Below are 21,411 nucleotides of genomic sequence, written 5' to 3' on the forward strand. Positions count from 1 at the left end.
GGTAATAAAATATGTGATACAAGATTTATTCACATGTATTTTCAAGTGAATTTATCCAGAGTAACAGTTGTCTTATTTCTCCAGAGTAGCAGTTGTCTTATCTCCCATGAGCAACCCTTGCCCATGAGGGAGGGTGATAAAGTTTAAATTGAGGGTTGCAATCTTAAAAGCACCATTAATTGCACTGAGGAAAATTTCACTGTTATGTTTGATTACCCTGGATTTTCCTTGGATGTTTGTAGTAGTTTTCACTCCACTGACAGGCAAAAACCTTTTAATTTAAAGAGAGACTTAGTCTGTTAGGTTGAAGTTGTTGTATTTTAATCTGTATTTCTAATTTAATTATGGTTGGTATCCAACATTAGTCATAATCAGAGTAAAGTGTTGAAATTAATGGACAGGACTAACTTAGGCCCTGGTCCATGGGGTCACGAAGAGTCGGACATGACTAAATCACTAAACAACAACAAACTTAGGCCCATTAATTTCATTAATTTTACTTTGCATAACTTAATTGGATGCATCCCTATGTTTTTAACTAGTTGCTGTTACCTAACTACATTGTCACTTTGTTTACTCGTTTGTGGATAAGTGTGGGGGTCTTAATTATGGATTTTACAATTAGCTCTCTTTGGAATTTTTTATGGAAAGATTGATTATAAAGATTATGAATAAGTATAACAATCCACAGGAACATTTTGTTTACCTATTGATACAATACATACACCTATCTCGTTATTTCTCCATGTTCCTGTTGATGTTCCCAATATAGAGGTGTGGCATATGAGATGACTGGCAGTTCTTAGCATTCAATATTGACAGTGGCAGTGCAAAAGGAAAATTAGTGGGAGCTTTTACTAAGCTGTGTGAAATAGTGTATTTTCTAGCAAGAACTTTTCACGCAAGGACAGAAAATCACTGGATGAGGCACCATAGGTTAAAAACTCATTGGGAAAATACATTACATTGGAGCAAAGTTTAAAACCTTAAATCTGCAGTTGGCTATGCTGTGTTATGTTGTGGTCTGTAACCATCTTTTACAACAAGCCTGATAATCACAGATTAAAATTTATAAAATACTTTAAAGGTGTGCATTGCATTCCTGTCTTGTTTGTTTTTACAGTCATGTGAGACAGGTATATCCTGATCATAGCATGGCAATTGCAAATGCTATGCTGACTTGTCAGATACTCTTGTCCATTTTCCATCAATCCAAATCCAGCTTTTTGGTTGTGGTATGACAGATGAAGCAAGAGACAAAATTAATACTGGCTGGGTGCATATGAGCTTGCTAATTTGTCCTGTCTGCTAATGTGAGTAAAACATAACTGTTGTTTGCTTTGTATTAGCTGTATTATAAGCCAAAGACTGCCAAAAGTTGCATTAGCATTTGGCGTAAATTATATTTGGGAGAGTATATTTGGGAGAGTAGAAAAGTACATATTAGAAATTAACTCACACAAAGATTATCTGAACCCTATATTAAGAGGGTTATAATATAAGCAACAAATCCTTTTTTGAATTAACTTTGTTTCTTCAGATATGGCAACATATTTTTTTATCAGATCATTATTCTGTACAAAAGGTTTTCACCAGTTAGCAATGTGTAGATTTTGAGGTGCTTCCAATTATTTTGACTCTCTATAAAACCAGGTACTAGCAGGTATGTAGTCAGAAACTTTGTGGCAAGGGGAGCTAAGGATACAGCAAGAGAATTGATGCAGAACAGCCAGAACCTAGGTACACATTGCCATATATGTTTACAAGTATCTAATTGTATTAAATATTTTTTTTAAAAAAACAGTTTCAAATCTTTCAAAGTTTAAAAATATACCTTGTGCTTTTCAGTACCTTTGAACTCATTGGCCAGAACTCTGGAAGGTAGGAGCAGCTAGAATAGTTCCTGCATGCTTTTCCTTATATCTCTGCAATTAAAGGGTTTAGACTAAAAACAAAAAATCCCACAGCCTTGAATATATATGGAAAGGGGTCTGGAATTTCCCTAGTGAGGCCAGCTTCCCACATACTCCCTTACAGCCTGGTGTCTGGTTCCTGGGTTCCAGCACACACCATTATGACCAAGTAAGGAAACCTAAAATTGAGACTATATAGATAATGCTGTGGGATCATGTGATTCATCATGGTTCTCACTCAGTTATTTGTACAAGAAAATGGTCAGTAATTTGGAAGAGAGCTAAAGAGGAAGGAATCTGCCCCTGGGGTTGCCGGTGTCAACATACAGGTTTAGTCCCCAAGTCACTGATATCCCTGCATACACACTTTTCCTTTCATCCATGGCTGCCATTCATTCCAGTGGGGAAAACTAAATCACTGCAATTTGTGATAACTTTGCAGTGAGAACGCAGCTTGTCCACCATCACTGATACAGGGATGACCCAGCAGGGATACTTTGGGTGGGAGAAAAATACATCTCTAGGTACAGAACATACAGATTTCTACCCCATAGTCCTTCTGTGTATTGGCCTTCTCTCAAGACAAATCCTGCCTGTTCCAAGGAAGTGTGGCTTGCTACTTTACATATAAACAGGGAGTTCTCATTGAGCTTTCCGTAGTGCATGTTTATTTTTTGTATGATACAGATTACAAGAATGATGTATTTCATTACATTTTTCTAAATTAAACTCAGTGTACCTGAAGTTACCGATTCGTTCATGCTAGTAGTGACCAATGGGGCAGCGGAGGCAGAGCACCACTGCTCTCCCAGCTTCCTAGCATAGTGTGTTGCTGGTGCTTACCGGAGTGGCGAGGCATGGGGAACTCAGTACGGTGGAGCCAATCTGCTGCTTTTGCCATTATGCACACACACTACACAGAGCTTCCCACACCTTGCACTCCCCTTCTAGTAAGCATCAGTAACATGCTGTGTTTGGAAGCCAGGAGAGCAGCAGCATCCCCCATCCGCTGCTGCACCTGACACTACTGCACACAGGTTTAATTAAAAATTAAAAATCTTCTGCAATTTTCTCTGAACGTAACTTCTCTAAAGACCTTTCTACTTAATATTAGATCTCCCAATGGACATTATATTCTATCTTTAACTTCCCTCATGACATTAGTAGATTTTATTCACTTTGGTATATCCAACTATATTATTTGCATTATTGTGAGAAGGGCAATTGCATCTAGAGAAGATGCTTAGAAATTACTGTTATTCCTCAGGACATATTCTCCAAAGAGACATCTCATTCTGTTGGGTGACCCTTCTTTTCTGGAAGACCTTAATTATAATTTCAATTTCTTCCTCATTTCTTACCACCACTCCAGATCCCTATATCATACTTTAAGCACAAGTAACTTGTATCCAGGTGAGGAGGAGAGATATTGGAGATGCACAAAGACCTCCCATTCCACATAATGGTCTTATACATCGCCAAGGAAAAAAACGGGACTCCAATGTGCATGAGTGTAGCCAGGGGGTGCAGCTCCCTCCCCCAAATCAAGTAAATAAAAATAACTAACTGACGAATTACATTGCAGATAACTTGGTTCTGCCCCCCCCCCATAATGTCTGCCCACCCCCCAATAAATCCTGACTACGCCCATGCCTATGTGGAAGCTATGCTCACAGTGGGAGTGGATCATTCCCATATTCTTAACATATGCTGATAGGTTTGAACTTTGGAAGTGAATCTTTGCAGGTCTGTTCCTACACAAGAAGGAAACCGTTGTGGGAAAGTGATGGCAGATAATTCTTTCAATGATGAAGTATGAAATGATATGCATTCTAGATCTGATCTAACAGTTGAGATGTTTGGAGAAACTGTTGCAATTGTCACAACAGTGACTATCATTCATGTTTACATATATACATGTTCATTATGTAGTCTTAACTGTTCATTCATAAGTTACCCTTTATACATTTTCATTGTTTTTTGGTGTTTCTATGATGGTGTTGGTTAGATAATTCTTTCAAAACATATAACTAACATTCATAGTTTCCTTTTATCTGGAATATTACATAACAGACGATGATACAAATGTGTTCAAAGTTCATAACGTATATGTTTACAGAGACCAAGACAGTTCCAAGATACCATTTATCAGTGCTAGCTCTAAGATATGCGGCCATCTTGGCCATATGCCTTCCGGGGGGGCGGGGGGAGCTCCCTGAACAGGACTGCAGGCACCTCACTACATCAGTTTGCTTGCATTCTGTCTCTGGGCCCAAACCACATTGCCACCCAGAAGCAGAGAACTAAGTGAGAGGAAAATGCTGCCCTATCTCCTCTAATTACTGCACACATGCTAGGAGAACAAAATGAGCAGGCAGTAACAAGGTTGAAAAAGGAACCAATTTAGGAAGTCTGCAATTCACACACCTCTGGTGTGGTGGACTTCATAGATGCTATGACTATGCTCTAATTATATGTGACAAGGACCTCCTGAACAGCTAACCCTATCCAACTGCATCTGGGGGCTGCACTGGAGTAGGAATGAGAGCTCACAAACAGCAGCACAAGGGCAGCTCAGTTTGAATTTGGGACAGATTTTGTTAATCACTGTTAGTTTCCAACAGCATTAACTGAGCTGAGACCATTTATAGTTTTGATATTCATCATGAATGGTAGGGAATAAAATTTAAAAAATTAAAACATTGGTAAAGATGGGGTTTTCATTACCTCTCTGAAAGGTGTAAAGTAAATTATTATGATTCCTTCCCTCCCTCCTTTTCTGGCTGCTGCCTAATGTTATCCTGTAGTAGCCCATCCATCTGAATTGTTGTAATGCACTATGTGACTGGCTACATTAATATTGCTATATTCAGAATTAGTCTGGACTAGCTTAACTGCATACCAAGATTGCTTGTGCATTCAGTTAACATTTCCGGTACACAAACAAAATACTGTGCCTTCAATTACTGTTTCTGATAGTTTTACTCTTGGAGAATATGTTCTGCCTGCTTAAAAAAGATGTATTTACATTTGGTTGCATTTTTTGGTTGTTGTTTTTGCAGAGATGTATGTATCCCCCCCCCTTTTTTTAAGTACTTGAAATGTACAAATTAATGGTCATTAATCTGCTTGCTTTTGTTCTCCTTCAGTCCAGATGATTTACTTAATGCCTTGAATGAGGGTATCAGTCGTGCTGATGTAATCATCACATCAGGAGGTGTGTCCATGGGTGAAAAGGTATGTGCAAAAACTATGTGGGGCTGGGAAGTTAAGCCAGAGATGAAGCAATAGGAAGAAAAACATATTCAGAAATGATAAGTGCTAATGATAACAGAGGGAATCTGAGCAGGGTCTGAATCTCCAATTGTGGGGAGGCCACTTGAAAGGTTTCCAAATTAAGAAAGAAAAACCCTTAATTTTTTCCCTGTACTCTACTGTACAGAACAGGGTTTCCAGGGTTAAAGGGTTTGTTGTTTCTTTTCTTTTCTTGTGTAAGCCACCCTGGAAATATCAATTGGTCATTGAAGGGCAGGTGTTAAATTCAGAAATAAATGTATAAAAGAAAGGGTAACCATTGTTCGTCGCTGCTAGGCTTTTAGATATTCTGCGTCACTGAGGACCAAAGATACATTTTCTTCTTGTTGCTTAACAGGACAAAGAGCAACAGGGTTATGTAACCCATTGCTAAGCTATTACCACCCCCTACCCCAAACTATTAGATACTGGTTAGATTCCCTGGTGGCCCGCTGGAATGTGGAGTTAACTAGGGCTATTGACTGTCTGGCTCCGAAGCGCCCTCTCCGATTGCATGGAGCCCGGACAGCCCCGTGGTTTTCCCTGGAGCTGAGGGCGATGAAACAGTCGCTGAGACGGCTAGAGCGCCGGTGGCGGAAAACTCATTCTGAATCAGTCCGGACACGGGCTAGAGCTCAACTTCGAGCCTACCAAGTGGCAATGGCGACGGCGAAGAGGACCTTCTTCACCGTTTCTATTGCATCTGCAGAAAACAGCAGCAGGAGACTGTTCCAGGTGGTTCGCAATCTATCCGAACCACCTTCGTCAAGTTTTTTGCGGATAAAGTCGCTCAGATTCGGAGGGAGGTAGACTCCACCGTGGGAGCAGGGCTGGGGCAGGAGAGTGCTGGAGCCCTGTCTAGTCATGTTTCATGGGATCAATTTCAATCTGTTACCTCCGAGGATGTGGACAGGAAGCTTGGACGAGTGAAACCGACCACCTGTCTCCTTGACCCTTGCCCATCCTGGCTAATAAAAGTGAGCCGGGAAGGGCTGGGCGATGGGCTCTGCGGGGTGGTAAATGCTTCCCTCTATGAGGGAGTATTCGCAGACCCGCTAAAAGAGGCGGTCATTAAACCGCTTTTTAAAAAAACATCTTTAGACCCGACAAATGTGGCCAATTATCGCCCAGTCTCAAATCTTCCATTCTTGGGCAAGGTGATTGAGCGAGTGGTTGCTGAACAACTCCAAGCACGCCTGGAGGATGCGGACCATTTGGATCCCTTCCAATCGGGATTCAGGCCTCATCATGGGACTGAAACTGCCTTGGTCACACTGGTTGATGATCTCCGGCGGGTTAGGGACAAAGGTGAGAGCTGTTTCCTAATTCTGCTGGATCTCTCAGCAGCCTTTGATACAATCGACCATAACATCCTTCTGGACCGTCTAGAGGGGTTGGGAGCGGGGGGCACTGTCATACAGTGGTTCCGCTCCTTCCTCCTGGGCCATGTTCAGAAAGTGGTGGTGGGGGATGAGTGCTCAGACCCCTGGGATCTCACTTGTGGGGTGCCTCAGGGTTCCATCCTCTCCCCCATGCTTTTTAACATCTATATGAAGCCGCTGGGAGAGATCATCAGGGGGTTTGGGCTGGGTGTTCATCAGTATGTGGATGACACCCAACTCTATCTCTCTTTTAAATCAGAACCAGTGAAGGCAGTGAATGTCCTGTGTGAGTGCCTGGAGGAAGTTGGAGGGTGGATGGCGGCTAACAGATTGAGGTTGAATCCTGACAAGACAGAAGTACTGTTTTGGGGGGACAGGGGGCGGGCGGGTGTGGGGGACTCCCTGGTCCTGAATGGGGTCACTGTGCCCCTGAAGCCCCAGGTGCGCAGCCTGGGAGTCATTTTGGACTCACAGCTGTCCATGGAGCCACAGGTTAATTCTGTGTCCAGGGCGGCTGTCTATCAGCTCCATCTGGTACGCAGGCTGAGACCCTACCTGCCCGCAGACTGTTTCACCAGAGTGGTGCATGCTCTAGTTATCTCCCGCTTGGACTACTGCAATGCGCTCTACGTGGGGCTACCTTTGAAGGTGACCCGGAAACTGCAATTAATCCAGAATGCGGCAGCTAGACTGGTGACTGGGAGTGGCCGCCGAGACCACATAACACCGGTCCTAAGAGACCTACATTGGCTCCCAGTATGTTTCCGAGCACAATTCAAAGTGTTGGTGCTGACCTTTAAAGCCCTAAACGGCCTCGGTCCTGTATACCTGAAGGAGCGTCTCCACCCCCATCATTCAGCCCGGACACTGAGGTCCAGCGCCGAGGGCCTTCTGGCGGTTCCCTCACTGCAAGAAGCAAAGCTACAGAGAACCAGGCAGAGGGCCTTTTCAGTAGTGGCGCCCGCCCTGTGGAACGCCCTTCCATCAGAGGTCAGGGAGATGAACAACTACCTGACTTTTAGAAAACACCTAAAGGCAGCCCTGTTTAGGGAAGTTTTTAATCTGTGATATTTTAATGTATTTTGGTGTTTGTTGGAAGCCACCCAGAGTGGCGAGGGAAACCCAGCCAGAGGGGTGGGGTATAAATAATAAATAATAATAATAATAATAATAATAATAATAATAATAATAATACTGGTAGAATGTTTTTGTCATCTAAATAGAATTGAAGAAGTGGTGAGATGAGCTTGTGAAGCTGTGCCATATTTTCAATAATTGTTTGGAAAAACCTTTAAATATGGGATAACTCTGGAATGCCTCAGTTTTAATAATGTGGCATAAGTAACCCATGTAATTTGAGGATCCCTTTGTCTCTCAATACACCAGGCAAAGGATCACTCTGGTCAGAACTAGCCCACATGTGGAAAGGATTGACATATTAGTTATTCTTCCTCTGTGGGTGACAATTAATGTCCATTCTTAATTGGTCTAGTGATTTATCTAGTTAATTTTGATAGTAAACTTCACTCTGACATGCTAATGAATTTTGAGACCCCCCCCCCCAAGCATCAACATCCAACTTCTTAGAATGACAAGTGGGGTTCAGTAATAAAAGATCTATGATTGCCATTTTATTGTATTTTATGTGTTTTGGTGTATTTTTTTTTTTTTGTTGGCTACCTTGAGTGCCGTTCGATAGAAAGGCAGGATTCAAATTTACCTAATAAATAAAACTTCTAGGACTGGACAAGGTGTCACCCTACATATCTTAATTAATACTTTTGAATAATTAGATGTTGTAAATACCTTGAAAACTTTGTTTTTATTTTTAAAACAGGACTATCTTAAACAGGTGCTGGACATTGATCTTCACGCTCAGATTCACTTTGGCAGGGTTTTTATGAAACCAGGGTGAGTAATCTTTCCCAGTTAGATATGGTCTTGGATATACTACCAGATAGGCAAAATAGTCCGATCTGGTAGAAGGAGTTTCCTATAATGCCAGCAGACACAGGTTTGGGGCTTCAGGAACATTTTACAACTATGTAGTGGCAGAGGAGAGGTCTAAAGAGGGGGTAGAGAAAAGGTCTGTAGGAAGAAACCTGTCTCAGCCTGAAAAGCGAGATGAGCGCCACACCCCATAGTTGCTTTTGACTGGACTTAACCATCCAGGGGTCCTTTACCTTTATCTACCTTCCTCCTGAAACATTCCTTAAGTCTTTTAACCTCACTGCAAACACACAACTCTAATCCCCTGTCACTTACAGATGTATTGCCAATCAATCACTGACCAAAGACCAAAGCAGGATGCATCTCCAGTTTCTCCCCATTACACATCATGATCACATTCAGAGTTTCTCTGCCCCTGGCCTGGCTGCTGTTTGAGGGGACAGGGGACATATCAACTTTACTACACATATTTTGTTTCACTAAGCATTACAGGGCAGGTAGGTGAAGGAGACACAGGGCTGCTTCTTTTAACATCCCATGTTACATCTAATTCTTTGAACTGTTGATATTCATTTTGCTATTTATAAACTTGCTTTTAACATTGATTTCTATTGACAATTTTAAGGTATAATTTTATTTTTTTAGTTTCTTTATAAACTGCTTAGAGATAGTCTGTTTAGAATTAAGTGATATACAAATTTTGTTAAATAGTTTTAGCAGCTGACTTTTTTTCTTAGGTTGCCAACAACCTTTGCAACTTTGGATATTGATGGTGTAAGAAAAATAATATTTGCACTCCCAGGTAAGGTTCGTTGAATTATAATTATAATTATAATTGTCCTTCATGGATAACACAAACAAAATCCAAAAGAAAATGCAAAAGCATGTGTTTGGACCTCTAGTTCCTAAATGAATAATCTTTGTAATCTCACATTTGTGCACTGTATACTGCTACATCTTTAATATGTAACAATGCCTATGGCTCTAGTGAAGGGAACCTGCAGCTTTCCAGATGTTTTTGGACTATAACATCTGTCACCCCTAGGCATAGGCAATGGTCAGTGGTGATGGGAATTGTCTAACAACATATGGAGGGCTCTGGTTCACTATCCCTGCTGCAGGTAAAATATATTATCTGTTCCTAGCACAGCTATATAGCAAAGCAACTTTTTTTGGGGGGGTCATTCCCTAAATAATTCTACATTGCTGATTTATCAACTGTTGGGTTTTTTTTTCTTTTTCCTCCAGGGAATCCTGTGTCAGCAGTTGTTACCTGCAATCTTTTTGTTGTCCCAGCACTGAGGAAGATGCAGGGAATCCTGGATCCTCGTCCCACTATCATAAAAGCCAGGGTGAGTTTTTAAATATATATAAAACGAGCTTCTGAGGCACTCTGTGTAGTCACTGGTGTGCACCGTTCCCGACTGCTGCCGTTTTTGTACATGGTGTCAATCACATATGGGAAAATTCAGGCTGCACCATTAAAGTGGATTTGGTGCTCTTGCACTACAAACACAGCAACTGAGATAATAATTGCTTGCCATTATGTCATATATCTTCCCCACAAACAAATCAAAATGACTGTTCAATAAACAGCCAACATTGTATTAACCACCCTGCAAACTTTGTACATGACATAGTATTTTCTTTCTGTGCATGCTTTCCCACAGTTATCATGTGATGTGAAATTGGACCCTCGTCCAGAATACCATCGGTGCATACTGACTTGGCATCACCAAGAACCACTGCCTTGGGCACAAAGTACAGGTTAGCTATTTACAATCGTTTTCTATTTCTTGTGCTTCTTCTGAGTTTACAGGTTGCAGAATATGGAGAAACAAAAGGAACCATGAATGACTTGTGCTTTCTCTACTTGTGATGGTCATGTATCATGTGAAAGGTAGTCCCAGCCTATCTTCCCACAAGCTAAGATGATGGTGTTGATGATTATGATTATTTCTATACTACCCTTCATCCAAGGATTACAGGATGGTTTACAATATAAAATCTCAAAAATACACGATGTAGTAACAAACAAAAACAAAACAGCCCCCCGCCCTAGTTTCAAAGGCCATAGAACACATCTTGGAAGTTGCACGGCCTCCAAGACGCATTTTTTTAAAAAAAAAAATTCATTGACTTTGCAGCCAGCCCATTGATCCTTGGTTTTCCAATGTTTTGGAAGTGAAACAGTCTCCCGGAATGGATTACATTCGAAAACCAAGGTTCCATTGTACTTTAGTTTTCACACATAATGGGCAGGATTCAACTAATGAATCTCAATAGCAAAAGCCCTGTGAATGCACTTTCACTTGCGCAGCATCACTTCCACCCTCTCCTCCTCCTGCACTCCCCAAGGTTGATAATGGAGGGATAGGAGAACCCACAGAACAGCATGCAGGGGTAGGAGAGGGGGGATTGTTCTGTCTGGCAAACCAAAATGCTTGCAGTAACAGAACAATCAGAATAGAACATTGAATCCCTCCAATGTTTTGTTGTTTAACACTATAGAAGCAAAATCTTCAAATACTATTGCTTCCTGTTCTTTGAACATGGATACTACCACCAGCACGACTACTATTCCAGAAGAAGGAGTTTGGGATATACGAAGAAAAAAATATTGTATCAGATAATAAGGCCCAAACTATGAAAATCAGGCTAGGAGCCCATATTACTACCCCTAAAATATATAAATACAGATACAGATATATAGATAGACAGATGCAGATAAATATATACAGTGGCACCTCTGGTTGTGACGGGTTCCATTCTGGAGCTCCGGTCGGATCCCGAGGTTTCCGCAACCGGAGGGACCGCTTCTGCGCATGTGTACACGGCACGGTAGAGCACTTCTGCGCATGCAGCGAAACCTGGAAAAATACTTCCAGGTTTGCCGCGTACGTATCCCAAAGGATATGTAACCGGAGGTGAACGTAAGTAGAGGTACCACTGTTTATATATATACTTAGAGATGCATATATATAGATACACATGTACACATACATGCACACACTACCTTTCCTCAAGAATGTGCTCAAGACAGCAATAATAGACATTAGACTCGCCTTCACCGACCTGGTGCCCTCAAGATGTTGGCTGGGACTGATGGGAATAGTAATCCCAAACATCTGGTTGATGAAGGCTGCATTGGTCTCATGGCCACTGTGTCCATCTTGAGAACTAAGAAGCTTCACCCATTTTCACTGGCATACTGTGCTCACTTAGGTCTTGAACAATGTTATTTTTCCAGAAAAAGAGGTGCCAGACATCACCTGAGAGATGGTGGAACTGAGTTCTGGGGAGTTCTGGTTGAAAAAAAGCCCTGGTCTTGAGTATGGTTTGGTTGGGAATGATCCATTTGTACTCAATGTATATTGTAGGGGATTACAGATATTTTCCCTTCAGGCTTTTTTTTCTATTGCTGGGAAAACAAGTTTTACTAGTGTTCAGACTGCAATGTATCATTTCTAGCAATATTTTAATTCCCTTCATTGTCAGCACCTCAAGACTTCTTCTTCTTAGGAGTGTGTGAGGTATTACATAACTACTGGACATTACCTGTAATATCACTTCCAATGAGAGAGCCTCCATTTTACCTCTACCCAATGTCTGGGATAATGAGAGACGCTATAAGCTTTTAAAACCTTGCACAGCTCAGGAGAAAAAGCTGACATATATTAGACAAGTTGCCCACTTCAAACTCAAGCTTCCTTTCTAATAAAACTCAATATCTTAAGTTTGATCCTGAAAATGGAGGGAAAAAATCTAGATTCTGGAGTGTATTCTTTGAAGCTTATTTAGTTCTAGAAGATTTTAAACCATTGCTAAAAATTGCACAGGAACCTCATATGTGAACTACTTTGTCCACACCAGTGTTCAGATTCTGGAATACTAGAATATTTATAATGTGCCTAAAACTGCTAGATATGAAATAACATAAATTTAACGCTATCATCTCTGAGAGGTATATGTTAAATGTTAAGGCTAATGCCATGTGAAATAAATTTGGGGGTAGGGCTGTAGTGGTTTATTTTTGACACATCCTAGTGCAGATTGTAATTCGGTATGGGGCTATTTGGAAGATAAACTAGGAAAGTGGTGCATGTGATAATTAAAATGTGCAAGCTTAATATAAAAAAAAAATGTGGTAAAAAGGCATTTCTGCATGAGAATTCTAAGGGGGAAAGAGAAATCTAGTTCCTGGATATTGTCCACATTTTACTTCAAACAACAGATCTTCACCATTTGTGACCATTGTAGCTTTAAAATTAATTTTTGGGAACTGGCTTCATACGCTGCACTATTCTGTCGCATTTAACCTGCTAACAAAACGTATTTGCTTTTCTGTAGGGAACCAGATGAGCAGTCGTCTGATGAGTATGCGCAGTGCCAATGGACTGTTGATGCTACCTCCAAAGACAGAGCAGTATGTGGAACTTCATAAGGGCGAGGTGGTTGATGTCATGGTCATTGGAAGACTATGATGTCACCAGCAAGAGAGAAGTTTTGATGCATGTCCACATATCATTGACTGTATCCTGTAATATGCAACGGCACAGCTAGTTTTTCTGATTTGGATAAAAGTTGATCAGTATAGTCAACACCTTGAACTATATTTCAAATGAATTTAAATAAATACCTTTTAAAAAAAACTTTAAAAACAAATCTTAAAGAAATCTATTCTGATTATATCAAAGCAACTTTTTCCTTTCTTGCAATTGCTTTGTGTGTTCAATGCTAGTTCTGATAGCGGTAGCTTTTAGTAGACAGCAGTAGGTGCCTGCAGAACTTGTGTTTTTTCTCATCTTTAAGATACAACTACTTATGCTCTTAAAACAAGGCTGTCTGCTTATTTATACTAGCGTAGACAACACTTGGATTTCCCTTATTAGTATGCTTCATAACCGCTTCACAGAAAGCTTCTGCTTGTTCTTTATCTTGTATCTCGTGTTGATGTGCACAGTGCCAAAAGCAGAGTGGCTGCATTGGGAACCCGACCAAGCCCCGAGGTTTTCACCCCTTGCTGCGCGTTCAGGGATATCTGTCATCCCAGCAGCCACCCAGCTCAGTACTATTGGGCAGTAACTGGATACCTTTTGTTTAAACAAACAACAAAAATTGCTTCCTTAAGTGCTGACAGCCTTTTTAACCAATACATTTAAAAATGTACAGAATTAAAATCTTAAAAAATCAAAGACTGATCTTGTACAGATATTAGTGTTACCAGCATTCGTGTGGAAATTAAATGAGAAAAGAAATACTAATGTTAAACAACTCTGTACCATAACATTTTCTGTAATGATACTGAAACTTAAATGAATAAAAAAAAATCCTGGATCATTATTTAAAAGGTGACTGTGTTAGCCTTGTTGTTTAATAAGAGAAAATAACTCTCCTTTCTTTTTGGGAGGTGGGGATTTTATGGTTAAAGAACACATTTGAGCAAAGAGGATGCCAATGAAGAGATTTTGTAGAGACCTCTCTAAAAATAATAATGAAGTGCTATCTTCTTCTTTCTGCAATCTTAGACTGGGGTCCCTGGACAAAATTTAAGTGAATATGTTGCACTGATGTATACAAATAGACAGGGATCCAAAGGACCGCATGCAGATTACCACACACATACCAGTACTTACTTGGGTGCTCCCCATCCAGTCCTTTACATCCCTGAAAAAAGACAGTCCTGGGTGTTGTGGGATTCTATGGAGTCTGGCTAAACTTAGCAGAAGAGGACATAGCTGGAAAGGGAATTTGGCCATTACTATCCTGCACTTAGTTTTTATGCACAAGATTGTTTGGATCCAGGTCATAAAATCCAAGTAGGCTATAGTCAATGCCACCTATGTTAGAGTATGTAACATAGAGTAGAGTAACATTGAGATTTAATTTAATTAAAACATTTGGTCCTAAGAAATTGACATCATTGCTCCAAGACACAATGCTAACAGATAATTAAGTCCTCAAATAATGAGCTGAGATTCAAGTGTAGAAATGGCAACATTGATTGCCACAACTACTCTTTCTGTCAACTTTCTCTTCACTTTTACAATTGTTTATTTTGGAAACAGTTTGCTGCAACTAAAGTATAGTGTATACCAGCGTTTCTCACCCGCTGTTCCGCAGCACACTAGTGTGCCGCGAGACGCTGGCTGGTGTGCCGCGACGTGCGGCGACGAGAAGGGCGATTTGCAATATTGCCGGAAAGCAATATTTCTCCTCCTCTTTCCTAAAGCTCAGTGCAAACGAGCCTGGCGGCCGCCAATACACAACACTGACCCGCCGGAAAGCAATATTTGGCAAGTGTTTCTTACAGTCATAATTATAATATAGGGCGGCACAGAGTTAAATTTTTTAACTTTTTTAATGGTGGTGTGCCTCATGATTTTTTTCACGGAACAAGTGTGCCGTGGCCCAAAAAAGGTTGAGAAACACTGGTGTATACCAAAAGTCACTAGGCTAAAATAGATGTATTTCCAGGCTACTTTCCAGGCTACTAAGTAAAAAAATGCAGGTAATTCAGGCAGACAGTTTTAAGAATTGTCTTTAAGATGTGGAATGATGAAATAGATTTTCATCTGAGTTCTTCATACAAATAGGCTGCTGTTATGCCTTCTTAACAATATTTATTTTAAAAAACAACAAAAAACAAACAAAAAGACTCACATTAAAAAAAAAGACTCACATAAAAAGTACCCTGTACACAGTACAACTGTCACATAAACCAACTATGTGAATATAGCATTGTCAGTTGTGTATGATATTGTCTGGTGCATAGGGCACCTAATTCATTCTTTTATTTATGGTTATAATTTAGATAATTACCCATCCTCGTTTCTGCATTAACTATACTTATTAATGACTATAAAATACTTGAAGCTTTGTGCAGAGAAAAGCTGTGGCAAAAGTGTTTCTGGTACACTCATCATTGTGGCATCAGTAAGCTGCCCAATAGTGTACTGAGAGTTTGGCTACGTTACAGTTTCAGACAGCTCAAGATGTACGTGGTGTTTCTTTTACAGGATTTTGTATCTTAACTGCTGAATTAGAAATGAAGCTCATGTTTACAAATAGTTGTTCATTATTTTCCAGAAAATACTGCTCCCAGTCTTTATTGGCACTATTTCCTCCCTTGTGCTATTAGTGGGGCTATGCTTCTCCCTATAATATTAATTTATAAAAATATCACCAAACATTGTACAGTTGAGCAAAACTCTTTCATGAATGCATAGCTGAACAAAACAATGCCAAAAAAATCCAGCTGATCCAATGAAAAATATGCTTTCCTGCTGTGTGATCATTTTTTGTGTCAGCAATAAGAAGAAAATCTTGAGAAGACGAAGACACTGCAAATATGGTGACAGGCAAAGTGACTTTTCCTCTCCACACTTTTAGCCCTTTTCAGTGGGGAATCATGTATATATTATACCTATTGCTAATTCTTAAATATTTTTAGAATACAAGTCTGGCATTAACCTTTAGTTGTCAGCTTCATCCTTCAAGTTAACAGTGCAATGACCCTAGAACTGCCATCCCTGCCAAAATTGTGCCAGCTACATATGTAGCACTATCTGCTTGGAAGCCCAACAGCAGCCCAACACAATTCCCAGATGACCAGGTAGAATGTAAGGGTTCACATGAAGAAAATTAGGTTGAAACCCTGCACTTTCTATCTTTGGTAGAAAAGGTGACTTCATACTGTAAACTGCCCTATGATCCTTGGATGAAGGGCGGTATAGAAATTTAACAAATAAATAAATAAAATAAAAGCTGTCTTGCCTTGGGAAAGGGGTAGTTCTCTGCCTAATCAGAAACATTGGTGAACAACAAGAATAACCAGAAAGGCCGTATCAGAAAGTGTAGCCAAGTAGAGGAACCAAGATGAGGTGAGTTCATAGTACAAAGGCCAAGACAAGATCAGTGCAAATAAGGCTGTTTTGGGAGGCAGAGTGGAAGGAGTACTTGGAGCCAAGTTGAAGAAACAGATGAGAAACAGGGATTACGTGAAATACTGAACTCACGCTCCAAAGTATTCTGCTGAAATAACTAACTAGTGCTTTTTTTCTAAAGAAATGTTTAGGAGTACTCTCATTTTCCTACTCATATTGAAATGCCGCCCTTCAATGAGTCCAAAATTAGATTCACAAAATGTTTAGGGCTATGCATACCCCTGCATCCCCCCCAGCAAAAAAAAAAAAAAAACTGTGGGTCTAACAAGAAATGAATTTGTGTATAGCAGATCAGTTCATTCTGGTATTCAGAACTAATTACTGGGCTCAAAACTATTTAATTAAGTGTATGTGTTTGCACCTGATACCAGCTGATGGATCTCACTGGTCCTAGGTTTTCTTTTCTTTTTTTCTAGATGATGTACTGGCTGCCTTGGAGAGAATGATTGCAACTTTGAAGCTGACTTTGTGTTCTTTCAAATGTATTCATGTATTTATGCTCATGTGGTGCAATTCAGAAAGAATTGTTATATTCTTAGGTTTATTTAGGCTAGTAAGGGCAGATTTCTTCTGAATTATAGTTTGTGTGTTGAATTTTAATGGCTTCCTTTGCAATTTCTTGGGAACATGGGATGCACTACCATAGGGTGGGTTTCCCTACGTATGTTCTATTGTTTAACATGCCATCTAAATAGACCAACCATTGTTTGCTATTTGCTAGCAAACCAGAATCAGGAACCATAGTTTGAAACAGTTTTGCAAACTATAGTTTGTATTATGTGCAGTATCCAACATTCCTGTTCTGGTAGGCAAGTGACTTCCACTTGCAAAATGCACTTCCTCTCCTCTCCCCTGCTGCCCCACACATGCCCTCAAAAGCAGCTCTGGAGTGTTGGGGAACACTCCAGAGCAGATTGAGAAGTTGAGTAGAGGTAAAAAGGAGAATTCCCATTTCATGAGCAGAATTCCGTTCATGGCACATTGGATACAGCTGACCTTTGCTCTACCTCTGCTGCATCTACTGGAGTACTGAGCAGACAAGAGATGAAAGTGGACACTCTACCTTTAAACCATGGTTTGGGTTCTAAACTATAGGTAGCACAAATTTTATAGGGCATATATCATAATATTGGAGTTTTTGGCTCCTTTTACTCAGATACTTTTTAGGTAAAATGGTCGATGTTAAGTGACATTTGCTGCTCTTCTACATGACCTGGTCAAAAGAATGCATATGCTAGTTTCAATCTAGTGTAACTACTAGAAAAGTTAAAATATGTTTGTGGATGAAGTAATAGACTTTTTCCTATAATCTCAATTTTTCTTTGATTTTTCTCCTTCTTGTCCTCTTTTTTGTAATATTTGTCATGAGAATACTTCAAAATGCTTTTCAGTAGTTCTTAATTCTCTTCCTGAAGCTCTGCAAATCTAGCTGTGCCCTCTCTGCCTGTGGGTCAGCTGGTACCAAAACCCTTCCTACCTAAACACAGGACTCATCTATGGAACACTTACCACACTATCTTCTGAGTGAGCAGAATTATGAGCTAACCTAACAGCTTTTTTTCTAGACCTATTTCTTAGTCTCTTATTACAACAATTTCATTTTTCATTCTCTGTTGTAGAAGGATATTAAATTCTGTCAGCCTTCATGTCACATAAAAGAGATAATACATCACCTTTACAGAACTGGATGACTAAGGGTTTTGCTAATAGGTGTTGAGTCTTTCATTTGTCACTAGTTCAAAGCTTATGGGAAATGGCTAGAGCTAAAAATTATCATCTGAAAGCTGGCCAGTGCTACCGGTATTGTGAAAATCACAAACGTAATGAACTCTTCAACTTAGCTGTCAGAGAAAGCTGTGAAAACAGAAGGTGGTTGATGAGGGTTTTTTAAACTCCTAAGAATTTCCATGTGCTTGATCAGAATATTAAGAGATTTATTATCAAGGATTTAGTCAAATCTGCCTCAGATGATGATGATGATGTCTATTGCTAACTGAAAATGTTAGTCTTGTTACACATGATATTCCACCAATCGTTTATTAGCCATTCATTAGTGATGTCAGTATATTCTCTTAAGATTTAAATTTATAAAAAATTCAGTTCCTAATTAGTTCTGGTTTTACATCACCACACCAAATCTTACTGATTACAAGCCCAATTTTCTTTATATTAATTGCATATGGTGTGTGGAAGATATTAGCCAATGTAAATCTTCACAAGCATAGTCTTCTATTCTGGAGAGGAGGTCACTTCTACCCTGCGGCCTGTAAATCTCTCTCCCATCCACGAAAATATGCCAGTTGTGTATTGTTCAGCATATTTGCACTTGCATAGTGTATAACGTACTATTAAATCTCACATCATTATTGTGGATCATTATTTTTCTAAACACTATTCATGCTAGTCATCTATAGCCATATTCTATACCCTATAACTGACTACACTTCCCAATTGGATCAAACAATTACTGCATTTGAATACTGGTTGAAAAAAATAGTGGATGAAGAAAAGGAAAATGACAATTTTGATTTTTGGAAGTAATGGCTCAATATTAGAGACCTATCTAGGAGAAAACTGAGATGTGAAAAGCACAACAGAGGCACTGTTTTGTCAATCAGTTGAAGATGGAAATATGCTATGCTGAAAACAAAAAGTAAAACACAAACAATGGTCAAGTTTTACCCTAAATAAACCATTTACACTAAAGAAAAAGAACAAAAAAATGATCTTTTTAAAATCCTCGTAAATTCCATAACATTGACAGACCTGGAAGAAGGTTGAATGTAAGGGGCAGGCTGCTGGTTCATAATAGAAAAGACAATTGGAAACTCTGGTCAATAACAAAGATTGCTGCACAATTCAATACAGATATCATTTCTTGAGCTCAGCAAGGGGAACTCTAGCCTGATCCTGATAAGATTTCTAGAAGTTGTTAATTATTCTAAATTTCTACTGGTATCTACTCTACAGGAGTCTGCAATTCTGGAATTAAGGACAGAATGAAAACAAGATCGTATCACTGCTGTGCCGACTGTTTTTCAAAGCTGCATTTTGAACCTCAAATGACTTTTCTGAATAGCATGTGTGTTCAAGCGTCTGAGCTCTCTCTCTCTCTCTCTCTCTCTCTCACACACACACACACACACAGAGAGAGAGAGAGAGAGAGAGAGAGAGACTTTTCTGTTCATTTTTCCACTCTAACTTCCTGCTTACAATTTTTTTTACTGTTTTTATTTCTTCACAAAATCTGGTGTCTGACACCAAATTTTGTCTGCCATATTAACAAATGTGGCATACAGCACCAGAATATTTAAAATTTTACATCAGGAAATAGTAATGTGTCTTGGTGTTTTGGTTGCATCTTACAACATCTCCTTATCCTCCTTGTCCTAGCCTAGAAAAGGCTACAAAGCAAAGACAGTAAGGACTCCTTTCCTAGACTGAAATATGCTAATAAGGTATTATTACCTCAGAACCTGCTGGGGACAGGGGAGGTTGGTTTATTTTTCAAACCTTTGTTACTTGTACACTATTTGCTCCTGACCAGGTCAAGGAGGACCTTTTGAGGACAGAGGTCATCGTCCAGTTGATGTCATGAAAGACTAAACGGAGCTTGGCATTTCTGGGGAGAAACCATGGAATGCCAATGCAACTTGCCAACTTTACAACTCTAATCTTATCAGTCAACCAATCCTCAGCAATCTTCTGCATTAAGAAAACTAGATTTTTTTAAAGAGTGAAAGCAAGTCCAGCACCCTACACAAGCAACCTATACAGGCAAGTGTATTTATTTGGTTATATATTTATCACCTCATTTATGAAATTTTTTGGATATTTTATCTCTAAATACCTGTTTTCAAAAATAAAATCATGAATTTTTAACCTTTCTGATTAATCACTATCCTCGTTATGTAACTGTAATTCTAAACTGATTTTGTGAGCATATTTTGAAAGTTAATCTCTAAAAATACTGAATACAGAAATTTAGTAAGAAATCACAATTTTAACACACATGCATAGCTGAATTAGCTTCACTAACAAACAGGCAACCCCTGTCTTGTATCAGGCAGGTGGACAGGTTTATCTTGTTATGTCACTTATTTTTGAAATCGCATGTATGTCACCAGCTCGCTCATTTTTTGTTTACCATATTCTTAATCTAGTTTATGATGTCTATATTTCTTAAATAGTTATATTGATGCATACTGCTTTGATACTTTTTGCAAAAAATGGCATAGAAATATTTAAATAAAAAATAGCATTCCACCTTTATTCCAAGGAGCTCAAGGTGACATACAGGGATCCAATTTATCCTCACATAAACCCTATAAAATAGGTTAGACTAGTAATAATTATTGGATCAAGGTCACCAAAATGAACTTTACAAATGAGTGAGGTTTTGAGCCACTGAAGCCTTATTACAAAATAGTAGGCCTACAAGTTTGCACTAGAATAGCTGCATGTATTGTAATTTAGAAGCCTAGATGGTAGTCCATAGATGAAACATCCTATTTCTTTCCCATCACACCCTGACTGTGCCCCTTTCCTAGAACTTTGTCTGATAACATAGTCGAAACAAAAAAATAAAAAAATTCCTTCCAGTAGCACCTTAGAGACCTATGATAACATAGTATCATAGATACTATGTATCATATATACATATAATAGATACATAGTATGTTTCTGAAGGATGTGGTGTCCTCAGTCTACTTATAAAAATGTAACAATACCAAGAATTACAACAGAACCTGCCCCAACCACATATTTGCTAGGGATGATGGGAAAATTTGGTCCACTTTTTTGCAGTAGACAAACCCAATTCAACACTCCTGACCTTGCCACAAGATTCTTGCTTAAGAATTAGAATCCAATACCAACTGGGATTACACATTTATTTATGATGCTACAGGATGAAATGGAAAACTC

The 21,411-nt window shown here is 39.4% G+C and overlaps 1 protein-coding gene across 41 annotated transcripts in view; it reads left to right on the forward strand.

The window, feature by feature from the left end:
- The window catches only part of GPHN (gephyrin), a 223,035-nt gene extending 209,146 nt beyond the window's left edge, over positions 1-13,889 (forward strand). For 24 of the 41 annotated variants that reach the window (XM_060274044.2, XM_035113931.3, XM_060274066.2 and 21 more), the window contains 7 exons: positions 1,849-1,881; positions 5,063-5,150; positions 8,427-8,500; positions 9,277-9,341; positions 9,788-9,891; positions 10,210-10,306; positions 12,890-13,889. In XM_060274044.2, the coding sequence (XP_060130027.1) occupies positions 1,849-1,881; positions 5,063-5,150; positions 8,427-8,500; positions 9,277-9,341; positions 9,788-9,891; positions 10,210-10,306; positions 12,890-13,023 (595 nt within the window). In that variant the 3' untranslated portion in view covers positions 13,024-13,889. The remainder of the gene's footprint in view (positions 1-1,848; positions 1,882-5,062; positions 5,151-8,426; positions 8,501-9,276; positions 9,342-9,787; positions 9,892-10,209; positions 10,307-12,889) is intronic. The other 17 variants (XM_060274051.2, XM_035113948.3, XM_088669488.1 and 14 more) reach the window with 1 other exon arrangement.
- The last annotated feature ends 7,522 nt before the right edge of the window (positions 13,890-21,411 follow it).

This window comes from Zootoca vivipara, chromosome 1 (assembly GCF_965207765.1).
Source record: "Zootoca vivipara chromosome 1, rZooViv2.hap1.1, whole genome shotgun sequence".
Lineage (NCBI taxonomy): Eukaryota > Metazoa > Chordata > Lepidosauria > Squamata > Lacertidae > Zootoca > Zootoca vivipara.